This window comes from Phodopus roborovskii, unplaced genomic scaffold (assembly GCF_943737965.1).
Source record: "Phodopus roborovskii unplaced genomic scaffold, PHOROB, whole genome shotgun sequence".
Taxonomy (NCBI): Eukaryota; Metazoa; Chordata; class Mammalia; order Rodentia; family Cricetidae; genus Phodopus; species Phodopus roborovskii.
In genome coordinates this window covers 179,129-204,005 of record NW_026125648.1, presented here as the reverse complement: position 1 = coordinate 204,005, position 24,877 = coordinate 179,129, and the positions used below count along the sequence as shown (strand labels likewise).

General features: G+C 37.1%; 1 protein-coding gene across 1 annotated transcript in view; it reads left to right on the top strand.

Annotated features, from left to right (window-relative positions):
* Pak3 (p21 (RAC1) activated kinase 3) overlaps positions 1 to 24,877 on the top strand; it is a 108,997-nt gene that overhangs the window by 48,949 nt on the left and 35,171 nt on the right. The window contains exons 9-11 of the mRNA XM_051177968.1: positions 10,201 to 10,332; positions 12,194 to 12,359; positions 19,298 to 19,361. Of these exons, the coding sequence (XP_051033925.1) occupies positions 10,201 to 10,332; positions 12,194 to 12,359; positions 19,298 to 19,361 (362 nt within the window). The remainder of the gene's footprint in view (positions 1 to 10,200; positions 10,333 to 12,193; positions 12,360 to 19,297; positions 19,362 to 24,877) is intronic.

Genomic DNA, 24,877 nt, shown 5'->3' with positions numbered 1-24,877 from the left:
ATTTTTTATGATCATTGTAACTTAAGATCTAACAATATATTTGCTTACATTAGGTTTTATATGTCCAACTATTAGACATAGAAACATAAATATCTATTTTATCTTTTACTGTCTATTTAGTATGTACCTATACATATCTATTTTATCTAGTATAAAAGCTACCACAGGTTTTAAAAAATTCATACACTACTGCTATTATCATTATAATTAGTTTTCTATTCTGAAAATATATAACATTTGTCATAACAAGTTGCATAGAACTCACATGTTTTGGAAAACTTATTTTATAGGAAAATATTTGAATACATTGTGATATTTGTGGAAAATCTATGCTATCACTGTATTTCCAGCTAAAACTTTAAAGGGACTATAATTCTCATAATCCTCATATTCACTATTTACCACAACCCATTTTTGGAAAGGTCAGATAAAGCATATAGTCTTCTAAGTTATATTTCAATACTGGGCAGTCATGTGTGTGTACATACTAATAGTGACAGGATATTCATGTTAGGAGGGACCTTGCCAAGACTTCAGTTTATAATTTCCTCTTTTCGAGGGGAAATATGGACCAGAGTTCTTTCAGCTGTCCCTTATGGGGTCATCACAAATGCCTATGTTTATTCCTTTTTAGTGGGAGTATTATTCCTGGTTTACTCAGATTGAGGAAAGAATAGTAAATGTTACTGAAATGGTATGAAAACTCATGGCCAAGGCAACATGGGTCAAACATTAAAAAATATGAAGATATTTAACATATCTAGTAACCCTGTAGAGTGATTTTTATCATAATCAATTCATACTGTGGCAGGTTAGCTAACATAGGTAAGAGGTCTCTGTAGAGGACCAGTCTCAGGCCATAGTCATCCACAGGGAGGAAGCTATTGTTGATAACTTTCTGCACATGCTGTCAACATGTGCTCTAGGAGGAAGCCTTAGTATTCTCATAGGTCTCAGGCATTGGAGTTCTTAGCATGGGCATGCTATGTCAACCATACACTTTCCTTCAGGACTTCATCCACTCCCCATACACAGTATACAGATATACATGCAGGGAAAATGCCCACAGATGTAAAACATAAAATGTACAAATTCATGTATTGTTGTTTTTATGTGGGCAAATATTTTTGGATATCTGATATTGATAAGTCTTGAAAAAATAATCATATTAATGGTAATTTCTCTTTATTAAACACTTAAAAGCCTACTTAAAAGCTAGTATTATTTGTATATTCACTTAATCTAACCATTTATGCAGTTGTGGATAACCAACTTATTTTGTTTTTTATTGAGTGTAAATGATGGTCTGCTTGGTGTCCCTTTAGGCAGCCAGTGTGACAACAATAGATAATTAATGGCAAAGGGCAAAGCTTTGAAATAGCATGACAATTTCTAAAAGATTAAATATAAAAGTGCCACATAATTAAGCTATTCTCCTTCTATGTATATGTTTATGGTAGAAAGCAAGGCCTTGAAGACACTCTTTGTTTGCCTACGTTCATAGCAGCTGTGTCCACAAGAGCCAAATGGGGGAAGCCACACAAATACCCATAAGCATATGAAGCAAAAAGTGTGTATTAAAACCAGATATTTGATTATTGTTCAAAAATCACATTTGTAATTTCTCCTGGGGCCAAGGAGAATGTAGAATTTTGTAATGTGCCCGAAGTTTTAATTTTGGGAGATAAAAAGGTGTTGATTGAGTAGACTATAATGTGTCTTTTCTTAATGCTACTTAAATATATACCTTAAATTGTTTGAAATAGTAATTTTATGTTCTACATATTTCATGGACAATTAAAAACAAAATGAAGAGGGGTGTAGGCATATAGGTCCTTGGTTCAATTTCCGGCACACACACATACACACACAGACACACATGCGTGTTCCAAAAATCAATTAACCAAACAAAAATGCAGAACAAGAAGATAGTAATGGAAAAGAGGTGAAGATTTGAGCATAATGTTTAATTTATTCCTCTACTTATCAACTGTGTGTATTTGTGAAAATAATTTAGCTTTTGGGGTCTCTCTTTCTTCTGACCTTCACTTTATTCAACATTAAATGGAAATGATAATATTATCTACCTCCAAGGACTTGTGTGACTATTACATATGATAATATGTAATACTATACAATACAGCATATTCTCTGCATTAAATATAAGCTACTACTGTTATTACTGTTGTTTATAGATGGCAACATTAGTGAAAAATACATTCTCTCTACATAGGAGACTTGTATGTGTGTATTTGTGTTTTGCTCATATTCCCTCAGTCAGAACAAAATGTGGCTCTTATATCTGATTGGTCATTTCCTTCTGTGACATGATAGCTTCCTGGGTCACAGTGAAAATAACAAAAACAGAAAAGAAACTGGCAAGTAGGAAAGAATGGAGCCAGTCTACATTCAACACCTAATTTAATACAATTCATTTAGTCATATTTGTGGTAAAGACATAGATCTCTTAAATTATTGTTAATAATTCTTTGAGAATTTCATACAGTGTATTTTGATCATACTCACATCTATGTCCTCTATTTAACTCTTTCTAGATCCACTCCCACTTTCATACGCCCTTAATTTCATGTCCTCTTCTTTTTGAAATTTAATAACCCCTTGATTGACTCTAATATGATGCAGATTTAATGGATGTTGACTTAGAAAATATATCATATACAAAGTAGCATTTTGATGAGATCTTGAAGAGCATATGAGAGTTGGGTCTATGAAGATGGTGGTAAGCATTCTACACAAAAAAAAAAAAGCAGGAGAAAGATCATGTTGGTGAACAAAGCAAGGGGTCTAGGTCTGAATGATGATTATCCAAGAGAATGAATCACAGAGTTTATACTTGAAAGGTACACTGGGGACAAACCACTGAGTCCTTACATGGAATTTAAGTACTCTAGCTTTTCCAGTATGCACAGGGAAGTCCTCCAAGTATTCTGGAGCAGTTCAGTTAGGTGATTAAAGCTTATGCTTTAATGAAGAGTAATTTAATAGCAAATGTCCAAAATTAATTAAGAACAGAAGGTAAGAGTAAATGAAGGCTGACTAGCTAGAGAGAGAAAAAAAAATGTGTGCTTCCAGGCCAGCAATAATGAGGGCTCAAAATGAGTTAGTGCCAATAGGAATGAGCACTAACTTTGAATTCAGGACATGATTATTATTTGAGCATGGAAGACAAACATCATATATGCTCTTCTCATATGCAAAAATCTAGATTTAAAAAGATGTTAATGTACACAGAAGAAAAAGCCTAGAGGGAGAGGAAGAAGACAATAAAATATTGGGTGTGACATGCATGTGTGAAAATGTCATCATTTTGTATAATTGATATATGCTCATATAAATCTTAAGATTGGCTATATATTTAAAATAATATATGGGTAGATAAATATACTAGGATATTATTTTGAGAGAGAAACAGATCTCTTTTGAAAGGTCTTGGGTTTTCTACTGGACAATTTGACCTTGAAAGGCTGGTAACTCAAGTAATAGTAATTGATTAAATAAGCCATGTGCTTTAGACAAAATTCCTGTTGATTGATTGAACTGAATTGTACACTTAATTCAATGAGGTTCAACTCCAACAGTACATTGTCACTTAGGAATGGAAAATTATACTTTGTGTTTTTATTATGGCTCTAGAAAAAGTGTACACATCACAGTGTGCATGACAGATATCTCAGTTTGGATTTGTTATACTGATTGGCTCTCTTTGTTCATCTAGATTAGTGACCTTTTTTGCTTGAGTGTACATCAGAGTTGCCCAGTTGCAGCTTCCAAGGCTGTACTTCCAATAGGAGTCTAGAATAAGATTCTGAAATATGCAACATTGTTAACCATTTTCTCTTTTATTGAAAATAGATTTCTTTCATGTAATATATTCTGATTATGGTTTCTCCTCCTCTAGGTCCTCCCCACCTCCTTTCCCATCCATATTCAAACCCCTTCGTTCTCTCTTTCATTAGAGAACAAACAGGCATATGAAAGTAATAGTAAGATAACATAAGATTAAAAAAATAATCAAACAAGAATAGGACAAAACCAACAGAAGAGAAAATATGTTAAAGAAAAAGTACTAGATGCAAATAAATAGAGACATACACCTTCACACACACACAGAGAAATTCCTTAAAAACACAACATGGAAGCTATAATATAAATGTAATAGACCTGTAAGGCTAAAAAGCAAAAGTTCTGAGAAAAGCATTGTGATACATAGACCCTCCAAAACTGCCACTGAGTAGATTTTGAGTTGGTCATCTACTATTGGGCATGGAACTTCTCCTTAAGTGTGGTTTGTATACTCAGTGAGACTCTGAAGACGATAGCTCTTTTTTCCTTTACAAGTGGTTGTCAATTGTATATCCCTTCTGGGTTACAGATGGGAGCTCATGGGCACTTCCCCTCTCAGCACTGGAACCCCGTTTGACTTGTATACATGCCAGCCCTGTGCATGCTGCCATAATCTCTGTGCATCCATTCTGCTGTTTTTAGAAGGCCTTGCTTTCTTGGTATGCTCCTTCCTCACTGGCTCCTACAGTCTTTCTGCCTCCTTTTCTGCAGAGTTCCCAGAGCCCTGATGTGAGGAATTTGATGAAGACATCCCATATAGGACAGAGTGTTCCAAAGCTTTTCATTCTCTGCACATTGGCCACTTGTGAACCTCTATATTTGTTCCCATGTGCCTCAGGAGGCATTTTCCCTGATAATGGCTGAGCAAGGCACTGATTAATGTGTATTGAAGAATTTCCTTAGGAGTCATTTTATTGTTGCATTCCTTTAGCAGTACAGTAGTATTTGTTCTCATCTAGATCTTTGGCCTGTTCAGTCTCGTGTTCTTGACCACCCATCCTGGGTCAGGAATTGGATCCATTGCATGGAGTGGATAATAAACCCATTCAGATATTGGTTGATTACTCCAATGAGATTTGGGCCACTATTGAACCAGCACATCTTGCAAGCAGGTCACCGTTGTAGAGGGGATGATTTGTAGCTGGGTTTGTATTTACCTATCTACTTTGGTGGTAGTATACAGAGTATTTTCTAGAACCATGAATACTAATCAGTAGGGTTGAAGGTTCTAAGTAGGCATCATAATGGCTTTTCCATGTTCAATGAGTTGTACAGGTGTTGTCTTGAGCAATAGGGTCTTACCATTACTTTGTAGAGAGAAACCAATAGTCTTGGCAATGGTCTGGGTTGTTTGGAGCTTTCCATAAGACCACTTTGGCCAACCACTCAATTAGATGTAACACATTCCCAGTAATGGAGGTTTCATTTGGTATCAATATATGTCCAGTTGAGGTTCCATCTCCCCCTTTATTTGGCAATTCCATTTAGAACCCCTTTTTATATGTATATACTTTAGGAAGCTTCTTCTATTAGATTTTGATACAACCCCTCAAATGACTATTAGTTTTAGCTGCCCCTCCTTATATTCTCTCCCTATCTCCATTACCTTTTTCTACCTGTTTGATCCTACCCCCCCACACACTCGAAATCATCATCATCATCCATCCCTCCATCCATCAATAACTATGTTATATTTCCTTTTCACAGGGAGATCCTTCCCTCCTCCCAGAGTCACTTACTCTGTCTACTTAACCTCTGTGTCTTTATATATTATAGCTTGCTTATCAATGATTTAACAGCTAACATCCACATATAAGCAAATATATACCTTGTTTGTCTTTCTGAGTCTGAGTTACCTCACTTAGAACTACTTTATCTAGTTCCATCTATTTATCTGTGAATTTCATAGTTTCATTTTTCAAAAGCTGAGTAATTTTCTATTGTGCATGGACATGCTGATATGTATGTGTGTGTGTGTGTGTGTGTGTGTGTGTGTGTGTAAACCATGATATAGCCTTAGATGTGTGTTCCTTAGCTTTTGAGATAAGATATCTCTCTCTCTCTCTCTCTCTCTCTCTCTCTCTCTCTCTCTCTCTCTCACATTGGGACCTAGGACTTGAGATTAGGCTAGGCTGGGTAGCTAATGAACTGCAAAGATCCACACGTCTCTTCCTCCCCAGTTCTGGGATTACAAGTGTCTGCCATCAAGCCCAGCCTTTGATGCGGGTGCTGGGAGGCAAAACAAGGTCCTTCTGCTTATATGACAAGCACTTTATCAACTGAACAATCTACCCAACTCTGAGATTTGTTTCATTTTTGATAAGCAGGCATGAAACAGAGGAAAACTTTCTATAGCATAATATAAGAGCAAATCAATAATCCCACAGAAATTTCTCTATCAATTATTTCATGAAAAGTCAGTATTTCAATGGAATTCCATTAAGCTGCAAAGAAAATGAAACTTTGAAATTTGAAGGAAAATGGAAATAGGAAATGTTAAGGGTAGCCCAGGCTCAGAAAAACAAAGCCACATGTTCTCTCTCAGATATAGATCCTAGCTTCTAATTATTAATTATGCATATTTAGATGGAGATAATTAGGGGCTGGGGGCCAAGACACTTGAAAAGGGCCCATAAAAAAATGTATCATTAAGGGGGGAAGCTGGAGAGAGATAGAACACATATGGTATGAAAATGAGAGGAGGCAATACTGTAGTTGGAAGGGTACAGTGAAAACAGAGGTAAACATGGTGATGGAGGACAGGGATGGGGTGAGACTCATCCAAAGAGATATATATATGAAAATGCCATAGAAAAACCTGTTACTTTGTAAGCTAATTTTTTTATAAAATTAAACTTAAAATTTAAAGGAGTAAATATAAAACTTAAAGGAGTAAATATATATGCATAAATACAATCAAGTAAAACCATATTTCCATCTTTAAAGCTCCCAGTATGTGTCTGTATCAGGGCACTCAAGTGTTCTTTCCAGTACTTATGAAAAAGTCTGCAGTGTTTTCCTCACAATAGATGATTCCTGCTGACTCATTTCTAATACGTGATTACACCTTATTCTCCACTCTAACTAGCAAGCTTAAAAAGCCTCCATATGGAATTTCCAAAATAGACTTAAGTCCTTCAAAGTAATATTTTTGTTAATAGGATGCTTGCAAATGCCTCAAGAGTTCTGACCTCAAGAAATGCAAATTCACCTTAGTAACACTTGAGCATCAAAACCAGTGGCATGAAGAGAAAAAAAATTGTACAAAGAGAATGCAAAATAAAAATTTAAAAATATCCACCCACAACAGCATTGTTCAACAAAAACACAATGTAAAGGTGTATAATTGAACTATTTTCGTAACTACATTTTAATATAAGAAATAAACGGCTAAATTAATTTAGTGATATGTCTTATCCAAGACAGATAAATAGAGGAGAACTTAGCACAGAGTCTCATTCCTAGCACCGAAAGTGGAAAAATTTTCTTTCTTTCAATGGAGTGACTCTGGTTGTATCAACCACACTCCAGGGGAGGCCCCATACACTGTATTGCCAACACAAATCACAAGCCATGTTTTTTGTAGGTTTTTGTTTCCTTTTAAAAAGAGATCAAGAACATGAAATGTGGACTGGTAGAGAGCTAAGTGAGGATCTTGGAGGAACTGGGAAAATATAAACATGTATATGAAATTTTCAAAGAATAAATAAAACTTTGAAAAAGGAAAAACGAGAGGAAATGAACGGAACAGGAATCACGTGGGCTCAGCTGGAAAAAGCACACAACACTCTGATAGACTAGAGATGACAGAAATGTCATCTGACCTTGTTAATATGTAACACCAAGTGGGGAGCACATTCTATACAAGAGGAGTGCTGTCTATAAATGAGTCTATCTGTAATGGGCTGTCATCAAAGGAGAGAATTCCAACCATGTGTGGGGACAAAATTATTAATGTAAAATTTAGCAACAATGTATGCTGACGATGTGGAAATGCAACTGTCTTTGAGAGCAAAGGGAACCAAAGGAGAGGAAAGGGTCTTGGGCTGGGGTGGGGGTATGCCCCAAAATAACATGTATTTGTATGAAAATATCCTTGTGAAACCAAGTACCATTGTACAATGAAAATTTGACAATTAAAATTGTTTATTACAAAACTCCTTCAATAGTAAAAATAAAGACTTAAGTTCTGCCCCCCAGCACCCATGTATACTTCAGGAGCAGTGACACATGCCTATTATATTACTGAAGTGCTGGGGGATAGAGGCAGGCAGGTTCTGGGATCATGCTGGTTAGTCATTCTAGCCTAGCTCACAAGCTCTAGTGAGGTTCACTTAAGAGACTTCGTTCCAACAATAAGCTAGAGAGTGTGCTGTGTGTTATTCCTGAGAAAAAAGATGTTTGCCTGCTCTGGGTAGGGAAACAGTGAGAGACCCAAGAAGGGGTACAGCAAATTCTACTTTGATGAACCACTGAATTTCATTGGGGTTACTTACAGGGATGTAAGTGAGGGATTACTTATAGGAGCAGAAATCACTCAGAAACAGTGGCATCACTAAAGCCAACCCTGACATGGGTGACAGCTCATGAAAGCTAAAACCCTGGAACACACTGCACAGCCTGCAGGCAGCAACAGATGGTAAAGTACTGTTCCGTGGGGCTCAGTTGGTCTGAGCCTATTCAGGCAGCTTGGCTGGTTTTGTTGTTTCTAGACAATTTGGCTGCTCTCTGCTTCTTCCAGGTAGCTCAGCTGCTCTGAGCCACTTCTAGGCACCACAGCTTGTCTGAGAGTGTCTCTCAGCAGTCTTTACTGTTTATATATGCTTGAGAAAGGAGCCTAATATATCTGGTTGGCTTCAGGAATTCCCCGAAACCTTTGTTTATTCCCTGAGTTTAAGAAGTCTTCCAGTAGGAAACCTCCCATTGGAACATCTCGTCTTAACAAAACTTCTCAAGATGGAGGTTTATCTCAAGGACATTGCTTCACAACAGAGAGATAGAGGAAGGCAGATGACTTGGACCTCTGGCCTTCACATACATACACAGGCATGCACACATGTATGTATATACACACATACATCATAGAGCATACACAAAAAAATTAAATGTTGTCATTTAACACATCAGTGTAAAATCATTAATGCATTAGTAAAATAATTTACATTTTTCATATCAAGAATATAGAATCTGGTATGTACTATAGTATTACAATACATATCAATTCAGACTAGATATGTTTTTGTGTATTCAACATCCATGTGTCTGATGCCTGTCATATACCAAACCTATACCATGGTTTATATAAGCTTGTGTTGCTGGATTGCCTATACGTCTTATTATAATACACATTTCCAAGTGCCCGAGTTTCTTTTTGATAGATTTGGGTGGAAATTTCTGAGAATTTGCATTTTTAGCAAACCTTTGGATGCTGCATTTACTGAAGAGCTAGTAACTACACTTTGAGAACCATGACCTTACTTCTTTCAGAGCTCAAGTTTGCAACCATTTTCCCACAGTGTTAACATAAATGATCAAAAATAGATACTACATTCTGTGATGATTGATATTATTAGTTACGATCATATTTTGTACATCATAGCAAATCACCAGTATTCTATTTGTTGCATAATATTGAAAAATTATTGGTATGAGTATGTGTTCCACAGATGTTAGTGTCTATTACTGGATGATTCTTTATAGGATTCTTAACAAGGAAGAACATTTCTTGGCTTTTTTGCCCTTACTATTTGCAGAGCTATATTTATCCTCATGGTCATAGTCAGTGTGATGTCATAATGTAGCCTTTTAAAATGTGACAAACTAAGCTGGGTGTTCGTGGCTCATGTCTTTAATCCCAGCACTCAGGAGGCAGAGGCAAGCGGATCTCTGTAAATCTGAGACCAGCTGGTCTACAGAGCTAATTCTGGGACAGCCTCCAAAGCCACAGAGAAACCCTGTCTCGGAAAACGAACAAAAACAAACAAAAAAACAATTGGCAAACTATCATTCGGGAAAATTTTAATCTAATAGGTGCATATCCGAAGTATTAATGTCAGTTAATTTGATTTTGAATGTAGTCATTGATTTTAAGAATAGTAAACTTTAGAATACTAAGTGAAAAACAAAAGTAATAATATATGGTTCACTCTCTCATGACATTAATTCATCTCTGATGTGTACTGGCCCTGGCTACTAAATGGTAGGTCATTGTGCTCACTTGTCTAAGTTTTAGTTCCATCCTATATCTACATGTTTCAGTATTTCATCTTTGCTTTTATATTTCTAAAGAAAATAACGAAAAATTAATTTCTTGTCTTTAACCTTTTCTGTTGTAAGAATACAAAAACAGCTTCTGAGCCTCCTTTGGCTCCCCCAGTATCTGAAGAAGAAGATGAAGAAGAGGAAGAGGAAGAAGATGACAATGAGCCCCCACCTGTCATTGCACCAAGACCAGAACATACAAAATCAGTAAGTTAGAAAGACAGATATGGTATGTTTCCCTCTCATTTACTGTTTCCTGATTTTATATAGATTCATAACATGCAGACATATGTCCTGAATGGAAAAGTAAAACTATCTAGGGCAGTGATCAGTTCTCAACCCATGGATCACGCATGGCCGTGTGTGTGGGGTTGAATATCAGATATCCTACATATAAGATATTTACATTACAATTCCTAACAGTAGCAAAATTACAGTTATGAAGTAGGAATGAAAATAATTTCATGGTTGGGGTCACCACAACATGAACTATATTAAAGTGCCACAGCATTAGGAAGGTTGAGAACCACTGATCTAGAAGAACAAACTGGAATAATGGGAGGGAGGGAATTAAAGAAGGGAAGGGTAGTTGTGGGAGTATGGGAGGACACATGCTGAAAATTCCATTACATAACATGGTGCCATGGACAATAAATACATACAATAATTCTTTAAATGAGTTTTGAGCCTATCAGGACACAAAATGGGAAGAACATGAGAACATTGGATCTATTTAGCATTGTTAGTAAAAAATCTTACTTAAGCAAGAAAACATCAGTGAGCGAGTATTTTTCAATTACTCAAAAAGATGCCTTTGGAACAAGTTTTGTAGCACATGTCTTTAATCCCATTATTTCAGAGGCTCAGGAGATAGGATCCAAAGTTCTAGACTAGCCTGTGCTACAATAGAAAGACTCTGGCTCAGAACAAGAGAAAGAATCAAAATAAGATGCCATTTTGTGGCTGAGAAGACACCTGAGTTGGTAAAGTACTTGTTGCACAACCTTGAGGTCATGAGTTCCATTCTTCAGTCCCAGGAGCATGTGCTTAAAATCCCAGTGCTGGGAAGGCAGAGGCAAGGCAATCCCTGGGAATTGCTTGCAAGTTGGTCTAGCCATCTTTAGGTTTAGTGAGAGACCCTGTCTCTGAAAATGTGTCAGAGAGCAATTGAGAGACATCAATTGAGAGTCATGTGCATGGGTGCATGTATGTGTGTGCACACAAACACGCACACATATACATACACATGGAGATTTCATTTCTATTATAATTTTTAGAATGTTGTTAATCAATTCATATCCATTGTGCATCTCTTGTGTTCCCAGAACTAGAGTATAAGATACGAGCCTGAGGGTTAGAGAAATGACTCAGCAGTCACAAGTGCTTACTGATCTCCCAGAGAACAGGAGTTTATAGCAGCTATATTGGCAACTCATAAGCACTTGTAACTCCAGTTTTAGGGAATAGTTCACACTCTTTTGGTCCCACAGGCATCTGAACACACATGGTAGACGCATAAGCACATGTGCATACATATACACTCATGAATTAAAAATAAGATAAATCATTTTAAATAGTGATAGCCCATTTTTATCTAAAATTTTTGTTATTGTTCTAATGTTTGTTATATAAGTACAATTTTTACATCATTTCTACACTTCCCTCTTGCACCTCCAACTCCTACCATGAATCCTTCTTGCCTCTCAAACTCACAACCTCTTCTCTTATAATTATTGTAGTTTTATATGTGTATACTGCACAATCCAAAAGCAACACTAAAAGCCCAGTTTGGAGGGTCACAATTTGAAGGTATTAGATCATCACATTCAATGATTTGCTAATAAATAAAAAAAAACCCACGTTACTGCAAATTTATAAAACTGCAGAGGTGAAAATAAGGAAAGAACCCCATATGAACCAGGAAGAGGCAGCAAAATCATGGGTAGGGACTTGGGAGCTTGTAAAGTATGTGATGCTCCTTAATATTTTTTTGACAACAGTAAAGTGACAGTACCTTTCTGCCATGCTTTTCCTTACCTACTTTATCAATTGTGGAATTGTCTTTCAGATCTACACTCGTTCTGTGGTTGAATCGATTGCTTCACCGGCAGCACCAAATAAAGAAGTCACCCCGCCTTCTGCTGAGAATGCCAATCCCAGTGCTTTGTACAGAAATACTGATCGGCAAAGGAAAAAATCCAAGATGACAGATGAGGAGATCCTAGAGAAGCTAAGTGAGTGTTTTTCCTTCGGAAAGCACTTCTTATGCAGTGCCTGGAAGGAGACTTGATCCTTTAGATGTCTGAATCTGCTCCTCACACTCTAGAATCCCTTAAGTCATGAAATACAATGTTTAGGACTTACTGTGTATATCAGTCAGGTGAGTCTGTCCCCCATACTCCTAGTCTGAGAAAAACTAGCATTTTCACCTAGAATATGCAGTGAAGATGTGAACTTCACAAACTATATTAAGCTAGTAAGATATAAGTTTGCATTCTCAAAAGGAATTCAGGTACTTTGATTAAAATACTTTAAGACCATACCAGAAGGTCCCCATCTGAAGGGGACAAACAAACAAACAAACAAACTTAAAGTCCAAAAGACAAAATTTGAATACTTACAAGTAAAGTAGAATTCCCTTATCTGTGGGGAGGGAGATGGGACCAGCCAATGATAGCAGTCACTTCCAAGGCATCATTGATGCAAACATGCTTTTGCTCTTAACATTTAGTGCACTGGTTTGATGAAACACTCAAGACTCAAGATTATGAGATAGATTCTCCCCTAAAAAATGTTATATGAATTGTATGTGTTGAATTGACACAGAATGGCTAGATATTAGGAATCAGAGTTCCCAGTTTGACTCTTACTAGTGCCTTCTTCACTTTTTTCTTTGTTTGATAAGACTTAATAACATGATACAATAAGAGGTCTATTCCTTTTTTTCACTTTTACAGCTAACAGAGCAAAGAGAAAAAATTCATTTCTTGGCCACAGGGAGGCACTGCAGATGTGGCGATAGGGTCAACTTGCCACCTAGGAGATACTTGAAGTTTTTAGTTCCCCAATTTAGATAGGACTATCATCATGTAGATAATAACAGCTAGGAATGCTTGTAGAATTGTACAATGTCTATGACACCCTCTCCTGTTTCCTTCACAGCAAAGTTGTCATTGGGACTGAATAATTACTTCATGTCTACTGCATTCAAAATACTTCATATGCAGCACTACTGTCATTTGAAGTAGAGATATTTGGGAAGGTCAAGGTTGAAGTTGCAGCTATCAGTAAGCACTCAGAACTAGAATTGCTACCATTTAGCAAACTGACTTTGCTATACTTGATTAAACATGCTTCTAGTGCCAGTGCCCACTATTTGCTATAATAACAGCCATAATAATTCTTACACGAGGAGCACTCTGTTAATGGCCACTTTCCATACATTATTGAGGTTAATTTTCTCTACAATCATTTATGGTAGACTTTAATGTCTTCATTTTACAGAATATTGAATGAAAGCTTTAAAAAGCTTAAGTGACCAAGTTACCAGGATAATGAGTGCTATAACCAGAGTGTGACCTCACATCTGTATGCACTTTTGCCATTAGCCACTTTGGTTTTGCATAACCCAACTACTCATGCATAAAACGGAAAGGGTAGACAAAGAGAACAGCCAGGAAAATGAAGTTCAATGATTCTGATAATCACTACACTTTCTTTCTTTGTTTTGTACATATAGCATAAACTGTGAAAGCGATTATATTTGACTTTCAAAGTCTGACATTGTGCGTTAGTAAAAATGACTGTTTTCTGGTGTCTTTCAAACCTCAGTAAATTCATTGTCATGAATGGATTTATGCATTTCATAAGTCAGCTGAGAAACAGATACTATCTTTCTGAGCTGCAGTTTTGCTTACAGATTATGACAGTGCTCAGGCTGGGGCCTTTCTGGCCTATTTATTTCATTCTGCATTGAGAAACAACAGGACAAATAGGAGAAAGATCTGTTTAAATGAGAAAAAAACTGTAAAAAAATGAAGTGAATGTTTTTCTCGGTCAGACTTCATATTTCTTTATGGGAGTCCACAGACAATCATTTTCCTTCTAGCAAGCAGGCCACCTTTGTCTGTCTGACACCTTTCCTTTGTGCTTATGAATCTTGCCAAGGAAAACTGACAGAGAAATGGAAAGGGCCTTCTTAGGAAGTAGATACCTATAATTCAGAATGCTCAGTCCCTGCTTCACCTTCTCTATGCCCCCTCAGTGTGTTTACACACTGGCAACCAGAAAGGAGTTATTTAACCCTGCCTGGTCTCAGTCTCTTACCTAAGAAATGGGTGAAAGAATCTAAGTGCATATTTAAAGTTTCTGGGTAGAATGGATTATAAGAGGACAGGTGTTGGGATCAGAAAGGCCTAGATTTAATCACAGACATACTCATGCTAGCTATTTCTATTTTAGCCAGTTATTTAATTTTGCTGGTCCTCTATTTCTTCATCCAAAAAGTCAGAATAATAATAGTAATACCAGCTTCGTGACATTATGCCAACAAAAATATCAGCAAATGTATCAGGCTCATAGTGTGGGAGTCAACAAATGCTCATTGTTGTATTAAGTGTACAAACCTTTAATGGGATCATACAATAGGACAAGCTTTGAAATGATCATAACGAAGCTGGAGTCATATGAACAAGCCCTATATCCCTTAGCAAGTATTGTACTTTCTTTGAACTTCCAGTAACAATCCCAATAGGATGAAAGCATTTTTGAGGATTAATAAATGCATTCTATTGAGCACTATATACAGCACAATAATTAGTTTTAAATTATTTTTTTAGTATTATTGTGAAATCATTGGGGAATGGGAATGGCCTTCCACTAAAATACAATGTTTACAACTCAGGACAGTCTCATAAGTGTGGTTCCTGCACAGAAGTTGTTAGGATTCATGGAACAAAAGGTGCAAAGGAATCTCGAGGATGGAATAGAGGAGACTGTGTCGAGAGGCAAAATAAAGGGAAAGCAGGCAGAGGAGTAAAGGCAAGACTTGCCACCTACAACAGAGTGAACCCTTCAAGAATGAGGAAGTAATGACAGCTTCTACTTAATCATCCTCATCTTCAACCTCAAGAATGTGATTGCTAGGAACTGTGCAAGCCAAACCACAGAGCTACCAGGCAATTCATCTTCTATTCAGATACTGATGCTAGAGGCCAAACCAAGGAATCATTAAGAGCTGAAATGGACAGATCATCTTTCAGTTTTACACAGACAGATATCTTTGGTCTGGCTTGCTCGTTGTGGTCTGTCTGGGTCTGGTGGAAAATAAAGAAACCCTTGCACGCTAGTGAACATTTTACAGAAGGCACAGTCAACACAATTGTGCAGTTCAGGACATTTCTCTCTAACCAACCCACTCTAAGCCCCACAACCACTGCCCTCCCTTCCCTAGCAGTCTATGCTCCAAATTCTTTTTCCTCACTCACCATCGAAGGCAATCATAATTAATCTAGATACTTATTAAGCTCTTCTTCAAGAATAAAAAACACAAACCCAAAACCCTCCTTCATACTCAAGTGATAACCTCTCAACGACAGGAATCCAGTTAGCTTAATATGACAGAAAATATATTGATGGGTCTTTTGTCTTTTAAACCACCACATGAATCCCATCTTCAAATACTAGAATTTTTTTTTAATGTTACACTTTAAAATTAGTGGTTTGCTTCTCAATTGGTATGAAATGGCTCTGATATTTCTATCACGTTTTTCTCCACTTGATTTTATTTAGTGATCTATTCTTTGCTCAACTGTGTTCCCATAGTTTTCATTTTCCTTGTTGTAATTTATAAAAGGAAATTGTAATGGACCCAAAGAGAGCAACCCCCTGAAAAGCTTGTTCTGTGACTGGAATTGTAAAGGAAAGAGTCTTGCATGCACAGTTGCCTACCATCAGTAGATGGCAGCACACACAATCTGGTGAAGGGCAGAGGCTGTGGTGATGCCATTTTAATTGGCCAGCAGTTAAAATCTGAAGCACAATCTCATCAAAATGGATGTCTCCTAGTGGTCCTTATGAAAAGATTCATTTCCAGGTTTTTTTTTTTTAACACCACATACCATGGAAATAATGGTTGAATAATTTACTACCATTAACTGAACCCTGCCAATTGGAATTGGTTGCAATTCAGAAAGTGGTTTTAGCTAAAGCTTATTTGCTTTTTGATCAGCCTATGGAAAAGAGTTTGCTCAGCAACTTCACAGCAAAACTTTCTTAGACAAGTTAAACCATTTTATAAGACTCTGGTTTCAAGTGACTCTAAAATCAGAATTTCATCAAAAGAGGAAAACAGATCCAGGCACTTAGCCATTAAATTAATAACTGACTTGGAAAACGGAGGATTTAGTGATGTGGAAATCCATTAGACAATTTGAAAAATAAAATAGCAACTTGTGTATCACTAAGCTGGTGGCATTCTAGAAACATAACTCCAATAAAATAAAATATATTTGTCAACCTTTCTTGAACTATGGATTTTTTTCCAAAAGGAAATTCCTAACTTTACTTATGTTAAATTTCACAAGAATTTACTGAATAATGGATAGGTTTTTTTTTTATAGCTTGTACGGTATAAGGAGACACGTGGGATGTACAGGTGAATAAGACTTGGCTCCTGTCATTCAAACAACCTAAAGGGTGATGTCAAAGTGACACATTAAGGACAGTGAAAAAGAGAAGTAAAGAGAGAAAAGGGAAGTTATTAACTTTACTCAAAAGGATCATGGAAGGCTTTCTAGAAGAAGTGACATCTGTGATACCCTTTAAAGCAGTGAGCTTGTTGTGGGAACAACATGGGAAGGGCGTTGCAGGTGGAATATATCATGTAAAGGCTTTACATGATCTTAGCTCAAATGCCAAGAAGCAATGTATGTAAAGACTTGAAGGTTCATACCTAGAACCTGCAATTAGAATAAAGAAGCTGAGTTAAGACATATGGGTCTTCAGCGTCAAAAAGCTATGACTCTTGCAGAGGTCCAGAGTTTTATTCCCAGCATGGATATTGAGTGGCTTACAACACCTGAAACATCAGCTGCAGGAGATCCAATGCCCTCTTCTGGCTTCTTGGAGTACCTTCCTTGCTTCTCTGTCCGTCTGTCTGTCTGTCTGTCTGTCTGTCTGTCTCTCTCTCTCTCTCTCTCTCTCTCTCTCTCTGTGTGTGTGTGTGTGTGTGTGTGTGTGTGTTTCATTGCAGTGATCATAGAAGGGTATGGAGAGGTTGATGCTGTGAGGTTACATTTAGGTGATAATTAGGAAGTCATAACTTAGAAAGGAAAATAGACAGGCATGTGCAAAATGCTTTTTCCTGGATGGCGAGACTACTCCTTAGATTTAAAGCAGGAGGGGAAAAGGCAGAAGAAGAATAATTGCTACTTAGCCTGGTTAGGTAAAAACCAGATGCAGCTGAATGATGAATGGCCTACTGTGTTCAGCTAAGGAATCTGGGCTTGGTCCTGTAGTGAGGAGGAACTTTGGGAAGATTACTTAGGGATAGATAAGACTGCTCATACTGTGAAGATCTCCTACCTTCCTGTACCTCCTACCATCTAGAATTTCATCTTATCAAGCCTTCTTAGAACCCATGGAAGATCTTAGTTTCAAAATCCCCCTCAAACCTTGCACACAGCTATCATAAAGACAAAAATGTATGCCTGTCTTTTAGAGAAGGTGACATTTGTTCCTAAGCATTACCCCTCTTTTGTTATAAGCCTCCATGTGTTAGCCTGTATGAAAATTATACCCTAACTCTGCTTTCAAACAAGAAAAAAGTAACAGGCACTATGTCCAATGTTTCTTTGTGGAATTCTTAACTGTTGTTATTCTTTGAAGTCTATGTGTTGTATCTGCATGTGTGCGTCCACACAACTATGAACACATATGCCTGTGCATGTGTGCGTGTGTGCAGGTACATGTGGGGGCTCTATATTGACATTGGGACTTTTGTCACTCTTCACCTTAGTCACCTAGGCGTGGCCTCTTAATTAAACCCAGAGCTCCCTGGTCCAGGTATTCTGGATAGTCCCTTCCTTCAGGGTCCCATCTCTGCCTTTTAAGCACTGGATTTATGGTGTCCAACTAACAAGTTATGCATGTTCTTGAGGGTATGACTCTGGTCTTTATGCTTGCAAGTGCTATGTAAATACTGAGTCAACACTTTCCCCCAGGAATGATTAATTTAAAAAAACTATATTATGATGACATTTGAACAAATTTGAAATACAGTTTTGGAAACCATTGAGTGGTGAGAGTAACGGCTCACTCACTGAAGTGGTTGTTGCACCTGGGTTCAGATCTCCAGCCACACCTAAAAATATGGGTGTGCAGTGTATGGAACCCTAGTGCTTGGGTGGCAGAAATGGGAGGTGGCCTGCTAGGCTTGCCAAACCAGTGTGCTCTAGGTTCAGAGAGAAATTCTATGTCAGAAAACTAGGTGGAGGGCCATAAAGGAAGACACCTGATGTGAGTCTATGGCCTCTATACAAGCACACACATGTCCATGAACACACATACATGAGTACATACACATGCATGGACTGCACACACAAAACAATTGAACTGCTTATTTTAAATGGATGAGTTTTTATGATGTTTAAGTCATATGTCAAATGTTTGGAGCACTAGTAGGATCCTAAGTTAAGGAATGTATATTTTTTGGAAAGTATGCATCTTCCTACGTTATGACCAGACTTGCCCATTAGACCTACACCTATATACCATCCCCTTAGCATGGAACTAAGGAACAGTATTTATATAGGTATTCATCTTACAGAGTAGAAAGTAGTGGAATTCTTCTCTTTATTCTAATTAAGAAAATTGTTTTATTAAATTATGTTTTTAGGTATTTTAATCACCTAATATATAATATCTACTTTATGAGAAAATTTTATAAATTCTGGGTTGTGTTCAGTTCATTTTTGTTTCTCAGATATAAGCAGTTTTTAATATATGCAATATGAATTATTATCGCCACTAATTAATATGTTTCAGTGTATTTTTGAATTAAGCACATTTCCACATGAATTGTGAATATTATTGATTTTGATGTCATAATTTTTACTGTTAAAAGCAAATCAATCAGTTTTAATCTTTTCTTCTCCCTTTCTGCCTCCCTCAGGAAGCATTGTGAGTGTTGGGGACCCAAAGAAAAAATATACAAGATTTGAAAAAATTGGCCAAGGGTAAGTGATTTTTATTTGAAATACCAAGATGAACTCCAACAATGTACATTAACACTCACTGACATCTCAGAAATTCCACCAATTCATAACTCCTGTTTTCTGTATTGTACTGGTGTTTTGAATTCTCAAAATTAGCTTTTCCTGCTGGTAGGTTGCTTGGTGACTAACATAGGAACACATGCTACTGGACTGTTGACTATCATTGAACTAATACCACTGCAAGAATATTTAGATAGCTATATCATGTGCACAACTACACTGATTTATCTAGAAAAGCAGTAGAGTTAGAGGAAGATCTAGGTTGTGTGAAAGCTCTCATTGTATTGTTCCCTTACATCCAAATGCATATGCAGATTAGATCCTGCTTCTTAATCAAACTGAACAGTAGCAGAATGAGTATGAGAAAGTCCTTACTGAATGGTCCAGGGTTGGACAGGGTTGACTGTCAGAGAACTGACAAAATAAATCAATAATCCTGACATGAGAGCACGTACATCATTTTCCCCTGCTGTACTTATTAAAGATGTATATTTCTAGGTCCAACTCACCAGATACATGGTTCACACTCCTTAGATTAACCTAACATCAGCAAGGAATGTGCACCAAATTTGAATCATTCACTAGGGCTCCTCGGTGTGCACCTAAATCAGAAGCCCTGGGGATGCAATAGTGTTTAATGAGAGATGCACTTTCTCATCTGACTTTCTTCCTGTCCAAGAAGAAAAAAAATCCACAAGACAAGAGCAAAAAGACAATAATCTATGCCACAGGAACACAGAAAAGTTGGCTTTTAGATTTTATTCTGATGGGTTTGGTTAAAGACAAGGGATGGTGAGCTGTGCAGAGATGGCTGTGTGGTAGAATGTGTACACAAAGGACTTCAGTTCTCAGTATCTATGCCAGTAATTGCAGATCAAGGGGATCCAAAGCCTTTTCTGACCTCCACGGGTACCTGCATTCATGTGCACAAATGTACACACCCATATATAATTTAATAATTTTTAATGGATGGATATGCACTGTTGTGGGAAACAGCACCAGAGATCTTCATTGTTCCTCATTTGGCTTAGCATGCTTGGCTGTTGAGCATTTGCAGTGTTGCTACTCCAAATTGGAATGTGCTGTGAGTAGAAAATACACACTTAATGTTAAGTCCTTCTTCTCAAAAATATTATAAAATATCTCATAGACGATTTGTCTATTGATTGTCTATTGGGATAATACTTTGAATTCATTCATCTGAATCAGTTTTTCTCAACCTGTGGGTCGTGACTCCTTGGAGGTGCAGTGACCCTTTCATAGCATGTCAGATATCCTGCGTATCACATATTTACATTACAATTCATAACAGTAGCAAAATTACACTTATAAAATAGCAACCAAAATAATTTCATGGTTAGGGTCACAACAACATGAGAAACTATATTAAAGGGTCACAGCATTAGAAAGGTTGAGAACTACTGATCTAAACAAAATATGTTTTTAAAACAGATTTCTGATCTGTGGAACTTTTAATGTAGCTCTAGATATTTAAATTGTGGCTCACATTATACTATTTTTATGTTTCTAATTATTTACTGTTTAATTGACACATAATAATTGTCACATGAGCAATGATATGATGCTTTCATTCAGGTATTTATATTGCACCTCTGTGGTATCTCAGGCTAACTGCCTCAGCAGGTAAAAGCCCTTGCCATGACTGCCTGAGCTCAATTGCCAGAATCCACAGTGGAAGGATGGAACTGACTCCATAATGTCCTTGGATCTCAACACATGCACCATGCACGTGCATGCACACACACACACACACACACACACACACACACACACACACACACACACACTGTTCACACATTCTAACATAGAATTTAAAAATATATTGTGTGATGTTCAAATCAGAGTAAACATAATGATCTCCTCATGCATCCATTTTTTCTTTATGGTAAAAACATTTAAAAACTTTTTAGATTTAAAAAGGTACATTACATTATCATTGTAGCTATTCTACTTTTTTGTTGTTTGTTTCTTGAGACAGGGTTTCTCTGTGTAGCTTTGGAGCCTGTCTTGGAACTCGCTCTGTAGACCAGGCTGGCCTGAAACTCATAGAGATCTGCCTGCCTCTGCCTCGTGAGTGCTGGGACTAAAGGCATGTGCCACCACTGTCCATCTCCTATTCTACTTTTAATAACATGCAGGAACTTCTTTCTACTATCTGTGACCCCGTATCTGTTGGCTCATCTTCTTTCACTCTTCCTTCTTTCCTACTGTACCCAGCCTTGGGTATCCAGCATTTGGCTCTCAACTTCTATTAAGTCAGTTTCTTTCACATACAGATGCAATTACATGGTACTTGTTTTGCTTGTTTGTTTGCTTTTATTTATTTGTTCTTTTTGTGCTTGGCATACCTCACTCAACATAATGAAATACAGTTGTATCCGCATTGTTCCAAATGACAGTATGACATCTTAGGTGTTCCTTGAGTAGTATTTCATCATATATATGTCTTAGGCTTTTATTGCTGTCATAAAAGACCATGACCAAAAGCAATTTAGAAAAGAAAGGTTTTATTTCATGTTAACACTTGCAGATAACAGTCCATCACTGAGGGAAGTTAGGGCAGAGACTCAAAGCAGGAACCTGGAGTCAGCAACTGAGGTAGAAGCCATGGAGGGGTGCAATATACTGGTTTGCTTAGCACAGCTTGCTGATCCTGCTTTCTTATACATCCTGAGACTACCTTTCCAGGTGTGGCTCTACCCACAATGGGCTAGGTTCTCCCACATCAATCACTAATGAAGAAAATGTCCAAAGGTTTGCCTAAAAGCTCATCTGGAGGGGGCATTTTCTCAGTTGAGGTCTGTATTCCCAAATGGCTCTAGCCTGTCAACATGACATGAACACGAAGCAACAGTATACTTTAGTAATTCATCAATTGATAGACACCGCTTGATTCCACTTATTGGCTACTGTGTAGTGTACTGCAGTAATCATGTCTTTTGATTTAATTTCCTATAAATATATACCCATCCTTGAGATTCCTGGATCAAACGTACAATGTGGATACTGGTTTAAATTCTTACTTACATTGTACTACAATTCCCCCTTTTCCACAGTGTAACCAGCATTTGTTACCTTTTGTCTTTTTGGTATTAGCCATTCCTCTGGTAAGATGCTATCTCATTGTGGCTTTGATTTTAATTTCTCTGATCATGTATGATATTAGCATTTTTCATGCCCCCTTTGGGCATGTGTCAGCTGTTGAAATTTTTCTGTTTAGATATATTTATTATCTGTAAGTGGGGTTTGGGACTTTCTTTTTTTGGTATTAAGGTTCTGCTGTTCCTTAAAATTCTAGATCTTTCTAAGACTGATATATCACATATATTTTCTCACATTCTGTGTATTCTTCAAATTTTCACTTCACTCTATTGAGTTCTTGTAGTGTAGAAGCCTTTGGTTTTATGGAATCTCATTTTTTTTCCAGTTTGATTTTTGTTAACAATTCACAGTGTATGTCAAATGGAAAATACTTTTTAAATTATAGTTTTTATAAAGTACTTTGTTACATAACTGTTCTGAGAGGTGACCCTGTCACAAAATCAAAAGATGAAGACGAGAAGGATGAAAAGAGAGCCAAAATATCATACACACTTTAAAATAAACAGCATAAGTTCTATTTGCTGCAGTACAAACATCTGTTTTAAATTCCCAAAGAATTTAAAAATGGTGATGACAGCTGAGAGTTCAATCATAGTAAGTTCTTAGAGATTAGAAAGTCTATTTTATTTCTTCTTTTGTCTTCTTCAGTGTCCAGCATGCTGCTAAGCTTGGCATGGTGGCACATACTTTGTGTTTAGTGGGTCCTCAGATTTTTTTTTGTACAGTTGGGAATAAACTTCAAGATTACCTACCTGTTGGTCCCATTTCTCTGGGACTTGTTGGAAAGTGTTTGTCCATCTAGCTCTCAATTTATGTCCACGTCTTTTCTGCCTTTTCGGCTTTTTAATCACTCATTTTCTGAGTGCATCTTCATCTCTTTCTCTTTCATAATGTCTTGGTCTTCCCTGGTCACATTGCACTGTTGCTTCACTGTGTGCTGCATGTTGGCTTCACCTTTCACTGACAGTTTTCACACACACACACACCCCACAAATAATCATAAAACCCAAAGCATGCTTTAAGAATAGCTTTTGGGATATAATGTAAGTTTATGTATTAGGATTTTATAATTTATGTTATCATATTTATTTAAATTTAGTTGTTTTGCTTTTAATGTGTTATTGCCCACTGTTGAGGTTTTGTGTGGATGAACAAAATACTTGTTCTACATAAAAACCCACTTATATTAACTTTGTTTTTACTTTAATGGCCCGCAACTGATTTTTCCATAAGTTATTGCCCTGAGGTAAGCAATCTAGTCTCTACTTCCAAGACATAGTGGCTTTATTTTCTTTTCATTAAGTCTTGGTTTTTATTGTTTTGCTTTACCTATTGTTACGGTGACTTTCAGAATCCTGTCACTAATCATTTAGTGCTAGAAACAATCAACCCCCGTATTCCATTTTCGGCTTCAGGGAGCACAAGAACTCACTCTTCAGAGATGAATTTGAGAAAAGCCTCTTCATTAATCACCCTCATCGACTTGGAAAACTACATTTTTCCAGTATGGGATTCTGCCATCCCAACATCCAGGCCTTGGGCCATAGAATTATGTTCCATTGACCATAAATCAAACTCAGAATTTTATGTCTAATCATTGGAACCATAACTGTGAGCATAAGCTTTAAAAATGACAGAATAACAAAAGCTTTTCTGTGAAAAGAATCGTCTATAGTTGGCCACCAAATCTAGACATTTTGATCAGATGTGTGGAGAAAGGGAAAGGAAAATAGGAAGAGAGAAGGAGGGAAGGAAGGAGAAAGACAGCCAGATATTTCTGAAATTGTCATTAACTTAAGAACAGTGTCAAGGTATTTTCACTCTATGATAGCTACATAACAGGACATAGATGAGATAAGGAGTCCAGTAAGACAACTGAATGTTTCTCTTCAGTCGACAGCTATCAATGCAGGTCTGGGTACTTCCTAAATAAGCAGGAGCAGTACGATAAAGGCTGAAACTTATTAATGCTGGCAGCTGCCTCACCGATGTCTCACAAACATGTTGGAATTAATTTCAAGGATTGTCTCAAATTGATCACCTTTTCTTTCAAACTCAGTATTTTGGCCCGATACTGTTAGTAGATTGAATTGTTTTGTAAAGAAGCATCATAAATCTAAACCAGTTTAGGTCCAGTTTAGCAAATGACTAAATTTATTGAAGTATGGTTAAGCATTCACTATGTTTAAAGTAGAGCTATAATGAAGATGACTAACTTATCCACCATCATGGAGCCCTCATCTAGTAGCTGATGGAAAGAGGAACAGACACCCACAGCTAAACACTTAGCCAAGCTGGAATCCAGATGCAGAGAGGAAGGACAAGACCAGGCTACAGAAACCCACAGAGACAGC